The sequence below is a fragment of the Balaenoptera musculus genome, chromosome 14 (genome assembly GCF_009873245.2).
Source record: "Balaenoptera musculus isolate JJ_BM4_2016_0621 chromosome 14, mBalMus1.pri.v3, whole genome shotgun sequence".
Lineage (NCBI taxonomy): Eukaryota > Metazoa > Chordata > Mammalia > Artiodactyla > Balaenopteridae > Balaenoptera > Balaenoptera musculus.
In genome coordinates this window covers 35714501-35730422 of record NC_045798.1, presented here as the reverse complement: position 1 = coordinate 35730422, position 15922 = coordinate 35714501, and the positions used below count along the sequence as shown (strand labels likewise).

General features: G+C 39.9%; 1 protein-coding gene and 1 pseudogene across 3 annotated transcripts in view; both read right to left on the bottom strand.

The window, feature by feature from the left end:
• Positions 1-15922, bottom strand: part of MYOM1 (myomesin 1) — a 136181-nt gene that overhangs the window by 94079 nt on the left and 26180 nt on the right. For all 3 annotated transcript variants that reach the window (XM_036875048.1, XM_036875046.1, XM_036875047.1), the window contains exons 3-5: positions 15466-15606; positions 10882-11110; positions 10065-10222 (exon numbers count right to left, since the gene is read on the bottom strand). In XM_036875048.1, the coding sequence (XP_036730943.1) occupies positions 10065-10222; positions 10882-11110; positions 15466-15606 (528 nt within the window). The remainder of the gene's footprint in view (positions 1-10064; positions 10223-10881; positions 11111-15465; positions 15607-15922) is intronic.
• On the bottom strand, positions 328-1769 carry LOC118906972 (annotated as a pseudogene).

Here is a 15922-nt window from a genome sequence, read left to right as displayed (position 1 = left end):
CTATACACATTTCACTGAAGGAATACTTTGATAGAAGCACTTACTTAAATTATATTGTGCATCACAGCTATAAAATGGCTTGAACAGTTCCACTTGACCACCATATATAAAGTGCAAATATATAATATTCTACATTTTATCTGGGGTGTGATGAATATCAATCTAGACTGAAAGTACCCCAGCTGCCAATTTCCGCCACTTCTGAAAAGATCTAGATGTGTGAAAAAGGACTGTTCCCCCATACAAAGAACCAATTTCACAAACCTACTGGTAAACAAATACATTTATATAACTGGAACCTCAAGATGCTAGAGTTGTACTCATTTAAAAAACCATTCAGCTACCTTTGGTCTTTAAAAAAGTCTACACTGCAATATCCTAAACACTGTTCTGTGCATCTCACGATGCAGAGAGTGGCCTTGCAGTGCAGGATGAGGAGAGTGCAGCGTCATTGTGAAGAGTAGCATGCTATGGTTTCAAGGAACATCACCATCACAGCATCGGATTCTGTGCATCAGGATCGAGGTCATGGTTGCTAGAAGGGGGATGGATAGGGAGAATATCCAGCTCATCCACTTGAGGAGTTGGGTGCATGACTACCAGCTGGTCCTGGGGAATGTCAGCTGCAGCTGCTGCAAGGTTGATGATAGATTTACTCTTTACACACTGAAAGTCTACACACCGGCTCTTTCCTTCTTCCTTTTCCCAAGACATTAAATAAAGGGTCTTTGGACATAGTTGTAAATCACTTCTGGGCAGCCCCCAGGCCTTTTCTTTTACTTTTTCTTTGTAGGTTGTATAACTTTCTATCCCAATCTAATCTTCTTAAGACCCCCTCTGTCAAAACTGATTCGGCCACATCTCTGTTTTCAATGTACTTGAAAAATCTATATAATTTTGTGCTATAAATAATTTGTGAATATTATTCTGCCATCCGTGGTGGATATTCTTCATCCCAATCAACCACATCATCGTCTGTAAGCACCACTATGTGGCATTCGCGTTCCCCACTCTGGGCACTAGCTACCATGAGAGGCAGAATCATTTCTTCCGGGTAAAATTTGAACTGTCTACGGGCACCATCATTTGATAACTCATGCATTAGGGCACTGAGATCTCTACATTTAATAGTACTACATTCAAAAGAGATACAAAGAGAGTCGCATGGTTCTCTCAGTTCAGGAATAGATATGCCATCGGGACAATGGATTATTCCTGTTTTATAGTAATCCAGAATAGCTCGAAACCACCTCATACTCTCCCTTCTCGCTGGGACATGTAGAGTTATGTTCTCTGCCAGATCCAAACATCCTGCCCAACACTGTATATGGCTGAGCAGTAAAAATGGATGGGTCTACAACACATTTAGTGTTATCCACTATTAATGTCACTCGTTCTGACGTTCTTATATTCCGACCTCCTTCTTTGGCATTTTCATACACAAACACCATTTCCCCAGATGTCTTACAGCTACCATCTGAACTTGACTGACTACTGTTCCTGTTGCTGTTCCCAGCACTGCTACTGGAACCATTTGGAGATGCTTTTTGAGGATGAGGACTGCTTGGACGAGAGGAACTGTGATCTTTTTCACGTTCAACATGGTGCTGTCGTGTTGGAGAAGTAACATTTCTAATACAAGGAGTGAGCTGAGATTCTGTTCTTTCGTGAGATGAATCTCGTGATCTGTCACTTGACCTTCGTCTATCTCTTGATCTCTCGTTGAGAGAGATCAAGTCACCATGTAGACTCATTTTGGTGTGGTCAACAACTCCTTTGGCAACATGTGAGGGAGTACCTGAACGTTTATAAAGTTTACGAGGTCTACTATTCAATTTCCGATCCCCGTTCTCTGGATCACTGGAGTTACTGTCATAAGGATGAGGCCATCCTGCCACCCCACTTCAAGCTTCCTCACACCGCTGCTCTGAAAGCACACATGTAGCACCCATAACCTGTAGTCCCCCTTGAGTGTCCAGGCACAGGCCGGGGCCGGCGGCACCTCCGCTTCCTCCCCAGCTGGATCCCTCCGGAGGTGTCTGTGGCAGCGGATGCTCTGGCGGCTGCGGCTACAAGAGCCGCCCCAACAGGTTGCAGGCCGGCTCCTAGGCTGCTTCTCGCCTAAAACTTCTTGATGAATGTGCTTTCCGCTCCTCCATTACAAAAATTACGTTCAAGAAGTTGGCCATTCACAGCAATGTGGTTGAATCTTGCATGTGTAATGTTGAGTGGAAAGAGCCAGACACAAAAGAGTATAATGATTACTTTCATGTAAAGTACAAAACCAGAAAAGACTAATTAATGCTGCTAGAAGTCAGGAGAGTGATTCCCCCGGAGCGGGGCAGGGGATTAAGGAGGCATCCTGGGTGCTGAAATTGTTTGGTTTCTTGATTTAGGTGCTGGTTACCTGGGTGTATGCAGTCTACAAAAATTCATCAGAGTTCTACATTTATATGTGATACGCACTTTTTAATGTGTATATGATACTTCAATAGAAGATCTAAAAAAAAAAGAAAAGAAAAACTTGCCTATTGTTGACACAACAGAGAGGAAGGCTTTGAGTGGGTTTTTTGTTGGCTGTCTGTGTAGGATGAAAGCAAAACATTCTTCCCACTAACATTCTTGCATGTTGTTCAAAACCTTGCCATTGCATTGAAAGCTCATTATATTTGCTTTACTCTTTTGTGAGCAAGCATAGCTCTCATCTTGGAAGAACTTAAAATATCAATCATGAAAGAAAACTACTGACAGATAGGAGCTGAAAGAGTCCCTTTTTCTGACTGGCCATCCTTGGTGAAGCCTCTCAGCCTTCAGAGGCTGGGGCTCCACGGAGGGGCCCCTCCTGAGACACTGTCTCCTGAGTCTGCAAGGGGCACCTTCTTCACCACGTCCTCAGGTTCTCAGTAGCCAGTGGCTATGGTGCTGGAACAGGCTTTTCTGCTTAAGCCATTTTCTGTCCCAAAGAGGAGCTGGACTTCATTTGATTCCCTTTCAGACACCCCACTTCACTTGCGCAGACATCGCAAATAACGCTAATAACCATAACAGACACAGAGTGTTTACTGTGAGCCAGGCAAGTGCTTTAAATTCAATCCTCACAACAACCGCACGAGATGGTACTACTTTTAACATAGTAAAGTAGTACCATTTTCCAGATGAAGAAACCCAGGCATGGAGAGGTTAAGTGTCTTGCCCCAGCTCTCATGGCTAGAACAGCAGAGCTGGGATTTGAACCCAGGCAGTCTGGCTCCTGACAACATGGGATGCTTCCACTTTCCAACTGTTCTCTATTTAGCTGCATTTTATTTCTTCAGATTTCTGGACATGGTTATAAGGAGGTTTGGGAGCAGGGAAAGTGGTGGAAAGGGAGAGAAAGAAAGGAAATAATCTTCAGCCAGTCCCTACCTCTCCCCAGCTTGTACACTCATACACACACACACACACACACACACATGCACCCTATGTCCCTAAAATGCATCACTTTTTATACTTTACAAAATGTACAATTCTCCTTCTCCACCTAGCAAAATCCCAACTCGTCCTTCAAGGCTCTGATCAAATGTCACTTCTTCAATAATGTCTCCCTTGAAATCCCATACAATATCATTCCTGCCTGTCTGCATTGGTGTTACTTGGTTCAAATGGAAATATATAACATTTATCAAATTACGGTTGGACAAGTGTCACTTCTACTAAGGTGTGCGTGCCTTGAAGCTGGGGATTGTGTCTGATCCGTACTTACTTCTATTGCCACTCTCAAGGAAGTAGGCATCACGGGCAAATATTAGGCACTCAGTGTTTGCTAAACTGGATTGAACAGAGTTATTGGGTAACACCATAGATTTAACTGTGCTTCCTGATTTGGGGCCGAAGGAACGGAGTTCTGACAAATCCATCCTTCATGATAGGGATAATTTAAAATAAGTGCATGTGAAGAAGGTGTGTTGAGGCTCTTTGTGTCCCGGTTCCCTAGCATGTGAACCGGGGTGGGGCGGGGTGGACTGGCTTAGGAATCACAGCTGCGTAGCAGGTGTAGTGGCACAACCTTCTGCCTCACCCTTGGGAGTCATCCCTAGCTGTTTCTGACAGCCCAGAAGCAGCCTCAGTTAGCTGTCTCCCCACAGGGCTCCAGGCAGACAGGACTGTTTGATCAGAGATGGCTTGTAAAAAGAAATCTGCCGGCCCCTCCTAATCTGGAACATTCCTTGCTTTGATGAATGACAGGGTAGAACATGTTAATCAGCATGTTCTCCTGACTGAATTGGTTTAGGTCATTTCACACTTGACTCAAAAGCTCCCTCTTGCTCAGTTTTCTCCTTTGCTGTGGTGTTTTCAGTATTTCCTTCTAACGTAAGAAGAGAAATATGACACCCGATTCTGTGTGGCAGGTGCTACTTGACCAAACAACTGAGTGACACTCGATTTGGCTTCTGACCAAAAATGTTGTTCATATTTCTATAAAGTTTGAATTAAAACAGCATTTGCAGCTCCCAGGCTTTCCTTCACCTTCCTTGTCTTCCTGTCCTATCCGACCTAGCACCTCAATGCCTTCCCCCGACCCCTGGCTAAACAGCCATGGCTTTTCTCTCTCTGTCTCTGTCTGTCTCTGTCTCTGTCTCTCTCTCTCTCTCTCTCTCTCACACACACACACACACACACACACACACACACTTTGAGGAGCTTCCATTCTCTCCACTGGAACTCCAATGTCAGTGTAAGAAGCATCTGTTTTAAAGCTGCAGACATGGATTAAGTGAGGAAGTGATTCAATTCTATTCTCCAAGGAATTCACATAGCGAGGCACTTGGGTTCAGAGTCATTTGCGATTGGCTGTCTTCACCATCAAGTCAGGGGAGAAAAGTAGGATTTGAGGCCTGCTCTGTATATGCTTCACAGTTTGTTACTTCTGGAAAATGAAATTCCAAACTGGTCAGTCATCGGCTAATTTTGGAGAGTTATCTACACCCTGGGGTGATTTGTCAGAGGGTTTCTGAAATTCTTGTGAACATTTAGATGTACACCATTTTCCTTATCATTTTCACATAGAGTCTATGAACTAGTTAATGAGCTTCTGTTATAAATATTTCTAGAATACTCTTCATGTATGTGTGTAAAATACACACTTAATTCCTCCAAACAAATGTCTGTTTGGATATTGGGCTGACTTTGATAAGAAGGGATTACAGTGAAAGCTCTTTGGCAGTGTAAAGCATGGTCAAACAAAAGGGCTTCACTCTAACTTTTCTCTATCAGCAAATAATGCCTGCCAAAATGATCTTTTCATGTTGAATACCCCTACAAGTGTGGTTGCTATTTAGAATGCAACCCTACTGTTTTGAATAAATAGCTGTTACTTTAAAAACCAATTAGCTGAGAGAGAGCTATTCCATTAGCATAGAATTTGGACTTAAATAAATAAGAAAAATCTAAAATAAAATCCCAAACCCTTATACCTGGGAAGTAATTATAAATAATTTTTAACTATTTTAAATGCAGGCTGTTTTCCTAAGATAATATGGTAGTAATTGCTAAATTTAAATACATTGTAAATAACTCTAATCTTGTAAACAAATTCAATACAGGATTCTATCATGGAATTTATGAATTCATATAATTTGCAAAAATAGATTAAAGCTTTTCCAAATCTCTGGACTCTTCCTAAGATACATTTCTCGTACTATTTTATTGCCAGGTTTTGAACCTTACCATGCCTAATGACAAATATCTTTGTCTATTTGACAGTGACTTCAGGGATAAGGTGAGGAATTTCAAATATGTATTTTTAAGTGTCTTGCGTGAGGATCTAGCCCAGTAACCACATACACATCTGAAAACGTGGGTATTGAGTGAGCATTAGACTAATACTAATCCTCACTAACACTAACACATTGCTCCGGGGAGTTTGTGTGAGTCTCCCTGCAGATTACAATCCAGGCTTCCATTGAAAAAATTGATTTAGACTTTGGGCTCGAAATGCAATTAAATCTGGCTCTTTTTTTAAAAAAAAAAGTGTAAAATTAATGCAATTCTCTCCTTCTCTTAAAGAGAACTTTTCTCCCTCATTTCACATATCTTTTACAATTTGACTGGGCAATACAGGCATATGGTTCAAGGATCAGAAAATATCATGGTGCCCGGGAAACATTCTCCTTCCTCAAACCTGTCTGCCTTCTGCCCAGCTCCTCCCAAAGCTAACTGTTCTCCTTAGATTCTTACATAGCCTTCCAGAGCTTCCTTATGCAAGTAATATGGATACAAACATAAATGTTTTTCCTCCCCTTTTAAACCAATATATAGCCTATTAAACAAGTTATTATATAAATATAACCTATTAAGTAAAACAGCTTTGGTTTTTCACCACATATACATTTCTCCTTCTCTGTTGACAAGCCCTCCTTCGGGATGGCCTGCTTCACTGTGGTGGTGCAGCTGCGTCATCTACAACTAACTTTTCTACTGGACGCAAAGCCCACAGGCTTCCTTCTGCTCGGAAAGTGAGCTGGAAATAGGGCGGTGCTGCTCAGCGTCTCCACACCTGGCCCTGATGAATGATGGGCGCTCCTGTCAGTGAGTGATCCCCGGGTACCCTCTAGATTCCATCCAGACAGATTTAGTCAGTACGCGGGGTTGGCCAAAGAGCAGCTGCTGTGTGTTGACATCATTTGTTAGACCTCAGGGGCTTCCATGACCTGAGGGTGCCCAGTGGAAACTTGGAACTGAACCCTCTTTGGAAAGGAGTCTGAGGGAGCCAGGCCCCAGGCACACACATGCCTTTGAAAGACGTGGCTAAAGCCCTAAAGGCTTCAAGCGGAGGCATCACAACTGCCCGCAGCAGCATCACACACTTATTTCTGTACTTTCCCTTCTTCTATTCAGTAAGGTCATTCTCAATTATTTCTTTCATACTTATACTCAGTGTCAGGCCCAGGAAGCTGCAGCTGGGTACAAAAGAGGCATAAATGCCAGTAAATTAGTCACCACTAACCGTGGTTCTTGCTAGGTCGTGGATTCCCTGCTCATTGAGGGGAAGGATGTTCACTGAAGATCGCATACTCTGGACCAGCAGCTTGCAAAGTAAATTAGAGCTTCATTTCATGATTATTTTTAAAAAGGCAACGTACCCAGCATGCTATAATCAATCCTACATGGAAGTTTACTCTCAGAGGTGGATTTACCTTGAAACCAGTGAAGCTCAAGTTTCAGGGTCTCTCATCAGCATGGGTCCCCATAAGGCTCTGTGACTAATGCATATGACTTAACTTTATATTCTTTTTTGTAAAAGTGCTCCTCAAATTGTATAACTCTTATGCCCCACAAAACCTGGCTCTGACCTTATTTATTGCCACAGCCAATTTTCAGTTATCTGCTAGCTCATTGTCCAAATTTCAGCTTTATCCAGGGGCAAATCTTGCTTGCTAAATAAGGTGAACTATTTTCTTAGTGGTCCACTGGTTCTTTTGTTTTCATATTTACTTCTCACTTGACTTTCAAGGCAACAGGACTTTCTGTGAAATGGTCTGATCCGTCCCTACTGGGAGAATTCCTGATACAGAATGGATTTGACTTCTCCAAGCACAAAAGTGGGCACGGGAACTAGAGAAGGTTTGTTCCAGTCAGTGAACAGCCTCCCAAACAGCCTCCCAATCGTTCCTGAGACAAATCTTGTCTCTGTGCCTTTGTTTTTGATTCAAATGAGCCCCTAGGCCATAAAATTCATATGTTAAGGAAATAAATACTTCAAAGCTAAATGTGAAAGATTTGAGGGATCAATCATACTTCTTCTCAGCCCCATTAGTGAAGATAACTAAAAGCTGACAGTATGGGCTTCCCTGGTGGCACAGTGGTTGAGAATCCGCCTGCCAATGAAGGGGACATGGGTTCGAGCCCTGGTCCAGGAAGATCCCACATGCTGTGGAGCAACTAAGCCCCTGCACCACAACTACTGAGCCTGCGCTCTAGAGCCAGTGAGCCACAACTACTGAGCCCGTGTGCCACAACTACTGAAGCCCGCGCGCCTAGAACCTGAGCTCCGCAACAAGAGAAGCCACCGCAATGAGAAGGCCGCGCACTGCAATGAAGAGTAGCCCCTGCTTACCACAACTAGAGAAAAGCCTGCATGGAGCAACAAAGACCCAACGCAGCCAAAAAAAAAACAAAAACTGACAGTATTTCTATTTTTCAATTTGACTGGAGTTTTACAGGTTGACAATTTAGTCATCTCATATTTTTTCTGTGGCGTTTTAATCTTTTTTGTTTGTTTTTATTTTTATTTTTTTTAACATCAACATATTTACTCATTTGCTTATTTTTGTTTGTTTTTAAATCACTCCTTTTTCAGCCCACAAAGCACTATGTAAGGAGTTTAATCTCCAACAGAATTTGAGCTCTGCCTTTGTAGAACCCCATTACTCTGGCTTAGTAACACCATCAGTGGTACATGGCATGTTTGTATTCTAGTTGCTGTGTGTTTAACGGAATAAATAAATGCTTAAGAAATTAATATTCACCTCCTAGAGATTACTTTGTATTCTTTTGAAAATCATCTTTAACTCTGATGTTTAAAAATCAGGAAAACAGAGATAGGACACTGTGTAATAAATATATCTACTTAAGGACTCCAATTATTCGTTTATTGGTAGTACATTTTAATTCATGAAAGATGAGAAATTTTTTTACTCATCAAGTAATATTTCTTTTTTTTTTAAACATCTTTACTGGAGTATAATTGCTTTACAATGGTGTGTTAGTTTCTGCTTTATAACAAAGTGAATCTCAAGTAATATTTCTTGGAGCTAAAAACTTGTTATTCTTTATGTATTTCTATAGGAAAATTTGGATTTTTTCTGAGGTGGGAAATAATCAGTTTTTTAAGAGGAAATGTCCCCTTGATAGGCCAATTTGTGCAACTCTATAGGTAGAGAGAAAGGTGGGGCAAAGATGGATTGATTCCTAACTTACTATAGTATACTCATACTTTTAAAGCTTGGAAATTGATTTTTTAAACTTCATTTTCATTGAAATATGTTCCTACATTTCTCATCTTTGTTTACTATAAATTATTTGCCTTGGTAATATAGAGCTGGCGTTGGTTTCATTCTTTGGTTTTCAAACTCAAGAACCCTGGAAAGAGTTTACATACAAGAAAAACTGTAAGTAAATCCAATATTACCACAGGCAGATTGATATCACAGGTGAATTTTAAAAAAACACAACTCACCACCTGCTCCTTAAGAATAACCTTAGCTAGCAGTTTATCTTGTCAGCCACATCCATTACGCTAACCAGGTGTCCAAAGAACATTAGAAATAACAGAAAACAGAGGAAGAGACAGGCGCTCTTTGGGTGACAGTGCTATTCTGTGAAGTGTTTATACTGTGACATAGGGCATATTTACCACCACTCTCGAGGATAAGAGAACTGCATGCAAAATAGCCCTGTCGGAGAAGAAGACGGAAAATGCCTTTTAAAACTGGCTCACAATCCTCTTCAGACTTCTGCTCTCTGTGGCAGACATTCATGCCGTAAGATGGGAGAGTTCTGAGTTTAGGGATCACAAAGTCATTGACAATTGCAATAGGATATATAATGGACAGAAAAAAGAGGAGCTTATTCGTTATGGAACAAAAATTTCTTCAGGCCCCATAGTCGTAACAGCTCCCATACCATCCCCTCTTTTGTTTGGCTTTGGAAAACACATTGAGACCTCAGCTCATGTGAGGAGTAGAGATGGAGCCCTCTGGGTCTTAATTACTTTCAAAAAGGCAGTATTGCTTCTCATCACAAAATGATACCAAATAAATATGCTGACTAAATTTTAACACTTTATATAAGATAAAGACCCATTTGTATAATAGGATTATAAAGTATCATAATAAATCATAATGGATGCAAAACTCTTCTTTCCTTCCATACACGTATTCTTTCTTCACTATTTAAAAAATCTACTCAAATTTGTAGATGCTTTCACTGACTCTTGCATATTCACAATGCCACATGTTTTCACAAGAGGTAAAATTAACTTTGAGTAATCGATTCTATGAGAAATTTTCATAACGACAGCATACCATGTGAGACGAGGTTCTGGCCAGCCGGCTACAGAGCAGTGTAATTTTACATGTCCTTTCTCCCAAACAGTGTGGGAACGAGGTTCAATGACAAATTCAGGAGCATGGAGAAGATTATCTTCATTCAACTTTTTATGACATGCCTCAGTTTCTTCTAACTGAAAAAAAATCAACATATTATGAAATCAAAGTAACACGTGCTACAAAAATGTAATGTAGAAATCAAAATGATCATTTTTTCATTTGGAGCCTTACTTTTGCATCCATTTCAAACGAATCCCCCTCACCTCTTTTGAAAACAGGCATATCACTTGATTTTTACCATTCTAAGCCTAAGCAACATATTTTACTTATTTAAGGTGGATTTCTTAAGGTTCTTCAAGAACTTTAATTTCTATAGAACCTAAAATTTCACAGAATTTAAAACTATTAAGTGTGTCTTTCTTTGACCTATACATTTTGATGCTTTTTCCTTCTTTTGTTTCTCCGCAAGACCACATATTTCTTCATTTGAATCTAATTAATCTATATTAACACACATATACACAATGTTACATGCATTTCTACTTTTTAAAATTAATATTTATTGGAGTATAGTTGATTTACAATGTTGTGTTAGTTTCTGCTGTGCAGCAAAGTGAATCACTTATACATATACATATATCCACTCTTTTTTAGATTCTATTCCCATATAGGCCTTTACAGAGTATTGAGTAGAGGTCCCTGTGCTATACAGTAGGGCCTTACTAGTTATCTACTTTATATATAGTGGTGGCATTTCTACTTTTGTAAGTTATATTAAATTGTCTTTTTTTACCGTTTTTTTCAGTGACAGGTGTTCTGCCTTTTCTCGAATTGCAACTTTCCTTGACTTCTCAAAACCTTCCTCCTGGCGAAGCATGGACCTGGACTCTTGGGATACTGTGGACTGCTTGGCTGCCGTGACTCCCTCCTCTCTAGCAAGGAGACTCCTCCGGGCTATGTAAGCAGCAGCTTCTTTAATTCTTTCTTCTTCTGTGTCTGTAATTCCACTGACATGCACTTGGCTAAAATATAATAACAGCGAAATATGGATATTGTGGATGGCAGTGATGAGATAGCCCAATTTTACGAAGTTCAAAGCGCCCGACCTCAGATGCTGTACACTGTGCCCAAAGAAAACCTGACATAGAAAGACCTGGTAAATAGGAGCTAACTCTTCACACATGGCAGTGATCTTCACCTTAACCAACAATGATAACGACAACAATAATACCTATTCGGGTTGTGGTGCCTTGCCAAGTGCTTTTTACATACATTGTCTCATTTTTCCCCACAACAACCCTTTGAAGTAGACTGTACCCTCTCTACTTCAGATATATGGCAACAAGACACAGAGAAGTTAGATAACTTGCCCAACGTCATTTCTTTGGTTTCCTTAGTGCGTTTAAATATGATTTAGTCTATAAAAAAAGATTAAGTTACTTCTTTCCAGGAAAGTTGATATTGTAAAATGACAGACAGTTTGTGTGGCTGTGATTCTGATTTTTGACTATGTGCTTGATCTGGATTCTGTAACTCAGATGATGTAATGCATTGCCCAGAGGTGCTGCACGCAGAAATAAGTTGTAAATTTATGTGAGATCCTTAAGCCTAGTGGGTTTCCTTTCCATGATAATAAAGGTTGTGTGTGTGTATATACATATTTAATATGACAACCTTACTTTGTGCTTACACACAGCCCTGTTGTAAAGACATGATCAAACTCACAATTGAAGTGTTGATGCTGACAAAAGTGACTTGTTTTTACTCATAATTGATGATGGTGATGGCAAGTGAGTGGTTACATCCTAAAGTGCTGTGTCTAGTACAGTAGTTTATGATAGAATTTGTGCTGTGATTTAGTAATGTTGTTTAAAATATTTGGATTATTTTAAAGCTCCTTCAATACCTTTGTTGTCAATCCTATTACATGTTTCAGTGAGGAGTATGTTGATTATATTGAAGATTCTCTTGAAATTGAGTCTCCTGAGACCTCTTAAGGCAGAATTGTACATTTGTTTTTCTTATAGGAATAATTACTTCAGGGCTTCCCTGGTGGCACAGTGGTTGAGAGTCTGCCTGCCAATGCAGGGGACACGGGTTCGAGCCCTGGTCTGGGAAGATCCCACATGCCGCAGAGCAACTAGGCCCGTGCACCACAACTACTGAGCCTGCGCGTCTGGAGCCTGTGCTCCGCAACAAGAGAGGCCGCGACAGTGAGAGGCCCGCGCACCGCGATGAAGAGTGGCCCCCGCTCGCCGCAACTAGAGAAAGCCCTCGCACAGAAACAAAGACCCAACACACCCAAAAATAAATAAATTAATTAATAGAATAATTACTTCAAACTTCAAGCAAACACTGCCATTGTGTTTATAAGTCCCTGGCACCTGAATCTATATAGTTTGCTGACAAGTAGGACTCAACATTTGCACAAGTTTGGAATTTCTCATGGAATATTACTAAAACATATGGTAGACAAATTAGTCCACCTTGCGTTTTACTCAACTTAGTGAGTAAATTTTAATTTCTTTTCCCTTCTCTCTATCTCTCCAAATATTAATAAGTAGTCTCTACCAAGGAAGTTATCTGCTATAATTTAGGGGGAGAAAAAGGAAGATGGAACATTTTTAGCTTAGTGTCCTGAGATAATTACCTCTAATTTTTTTTTTTGAATGAGATAGGAAGTGAATGAATTAATAAGTGAATACAAAACAAACGTCATGAGAATCTACTTGGAATTCTCTATAGAGGCTAATATACAATATACAGATTTGAAATGAGGTTTGTAATATGATTCAATATGTATAGTAATGGATTATATTCAATGCTAGTCCGGCCCCAAGTTGAGACAACTCTAAGTGACAGAACTTTAAGTTCACATGCCTTTTAACAGTGGAGGTGGCTCTAGAGGACAGAATGGAGTCATGGTTTCCCTGCCTTTTCCATTTGCAAATAAGGTAAACCTTGGGGAAAAAAACTATAATTATTTCACAGGAAAACTCAAGTACACTTAAAAATATATTTTTGACCCAGGACAGCAGGGACATTTGCCTTTAAGTAAATATAAGTGCATGTCAGTGGTAACCCTGTTATAATTTGGGTACAAGAGCAAGAATATGATGCTAACATCAAAAACACACTACTGCAAATTTAAAATAAGTTTAAAACTTTTCCAATACTCTATATCTGATGATTTCAATTTAAAACCTGTTGCTGACATAAAGTTAGTTCTACTTATCAGACTATAAGAAGTGGAATTTTCAAGTGCCATCCAGAAGAAACCGTATTCTCCAGAAATATACTACGACTGCATTTGCCAATCCTAGGGGGACTCTCAGCTCATCCACTACCAGCCATGTGACTTTCAGCAAGTCACTGAGCTTAGATTTCCTTGTCCAAAAATTGACATATTAATATTTCTCCAGGGCTGGATGGAGGACTTAGCAAGATAGTTTATATAATGCACCTAGAGTGATTCCCAGCAAACAATAGGTACTCAGCAAATGTTCATTATTTTCCCATCCTCTTAGATTGTTCATACTGTCCATACCATTATGCAGTGTTATTTTCATAGTAACAGAATATAGGAGATGGCTCCATATAAAAAATGAAGGCGAACTGGAAATAAAACCTAGAAGATAAAATTTTTATTCACATTTTCTTTTATCACAGTTTATTTTGTAAATTATCATTTATTTATTTTTCTAATATTTATTTTATTTATTTATTTTTGGCTGTGTTGGGTCTTTGTTGCTGTGCGCGGGCTTTCTCTAGTTGCCGTGAGTGGGGGCTACTCTTTGTTGTGGTGTGCGGGCTTCTTACTGTGGTAGCTTCTCTTGTTGCAGAGCACAGGCTCTAGGCACGTGGGCTTCAGTAGTTGCAGCACACGGGCTCAGTGGTTGTGGCTCGTGGGCTCTAGAGCACAGGCTCAGTAGTTGTAGCGCAAGGGGCTTAGTTGCTCTGCAGCATGTGGGATCATCCCGGACCAGGGATCGAACCCATGTTCCCTGCATTGGCAGGCAGATTCTCAACCATTGCGCCACCAGGGAAGCCCTAAATGATCATTTCTTGAGACTGGCCTGGAGGGGACAAAATGGTTTGGTTGGGAAAAGGCAGGGAGAAGATGGTGAGAGTGAGCAGCTTCACTTCGTGCCCACACAGGTGGAGAGGCATGCCATGTAGGTTAACTCTAAGCTGACATGATTTTTAAATGATTTTTTTAAAAACAGAGTGAGAAAAAAACAGAAAATAAAATATTTCACTTCTCTAACCTAGCCATCTCCTAAAAGGAATATGAGTGTCATTAAACCAACTGTGAAGAGGCTGATTCTGTGCAAGCATACTTAACAATATAAGCATGTTTGTCTGGAAAGTTCACTTTAAAAAATCAGATATAAAAAAAAGTCAAAGATATAAAATAAAAAGCTAAAAATAGAATATTGTTTATCCCCTTACCTTCCTAAGTAGGTTCAGAGCAATTATGACATTAGCTTCCGAAAAAATTCAGAAAGGAACCATCAGAAAGCAGTGGGGAGAAAAAATGGAGGGAAACAGAGGTAGGTCACCCAAAATCACACCTGCATTATTGCCTAGTGATTTTCCTGAGAGCACTTGCCCGGAGAAGACGACCTCATTCTGAACCATCTTAGCTCTGTGAATAATTCTCCATTCAAAGGAAAATAAACAGGGAAGACTCAGAAAGATCCTGTTAAACTTTAAGTTGGTTTCTTGGACAAGTCTCCTTTCAAGATTCCTTTGTATATATTATCATTCAAAAAAATGTTTATATTATAAACAGAAATTTGGCGTTACACAAACTGGTGATTTAGTGATTATTTTGTTTGAACTTTACCTCAAAATAAATAGTAATCTATTTTACATTTAACAAACATAAGCCAGGCATTCAAGTTATGGTGCAATTCTTTTACTTAGTCTACGTTATCTAAGACTTGTTTTCTTCATAATGAATAATAATTAAAACCACACTGGCAACCAATCTACCTAAACATATCATCTGATTTTTTTCTTTTAGTTCACCCGGTATTTTATAGTTTTAACCTTTCTTTCTACTCTAAACATAGTGACTATATATAGTGTCCAAACACTAGCATCCAATACTGGGCTTCTAATTTCAACTAGTTACATAAATAGAAATAAGTTGCTGATCATTCTCTTTTGTCATATAGCCATCCTATGTGATGGCAAACATTTTTGCAATGAACACATCTCCCTCCGTTCATGGTTCTGAGGTTCCACAGACCTTTCTCAACCAGTACATAGTAAGTGCTCAATAAATGACAGCTTCTATTATTATCACTACCTGACAACATTTACTCTCCACTTTCTAATAATCAGATCCAGGGAGAGAATCCGTACATACCGTCCTGAGAAAATGGGCACCATGTAGTCACTTGGCAGATTTTCTTTCTTCTCTCCAGAGAGAAGGCTTTTCTTGGCTCTCTTTGTTTGGGGGCTCAACTTGGATGAATAATCTTCTAACATCAGACTGGAATCTGTAAGTCTGAAAAAAAAAAAACACCCTAATGTTAGTCGATAATTTTAAAAAATGCTTATAAAAGGAAGTTTTAAGTTTGGGGATGTTTCACAGAATCCTAGACGGCTAATGTTATAATCATCTTTTATCTTTAGAGCTAGTGTGAGAATGCCCTCATATAACGCACTCTATCTAGACACAAGAGAAAAACAGGTCTATAGCAATTATTTTAAATTGCGGTATAACTGCTTTACGATGTTGTGTTAGTTTCTGCACAGCGAAGTGAATCAGCCACATGCATACACACATCCCCTCCCTCTTGGACCTCCCTCCCCCCACCACC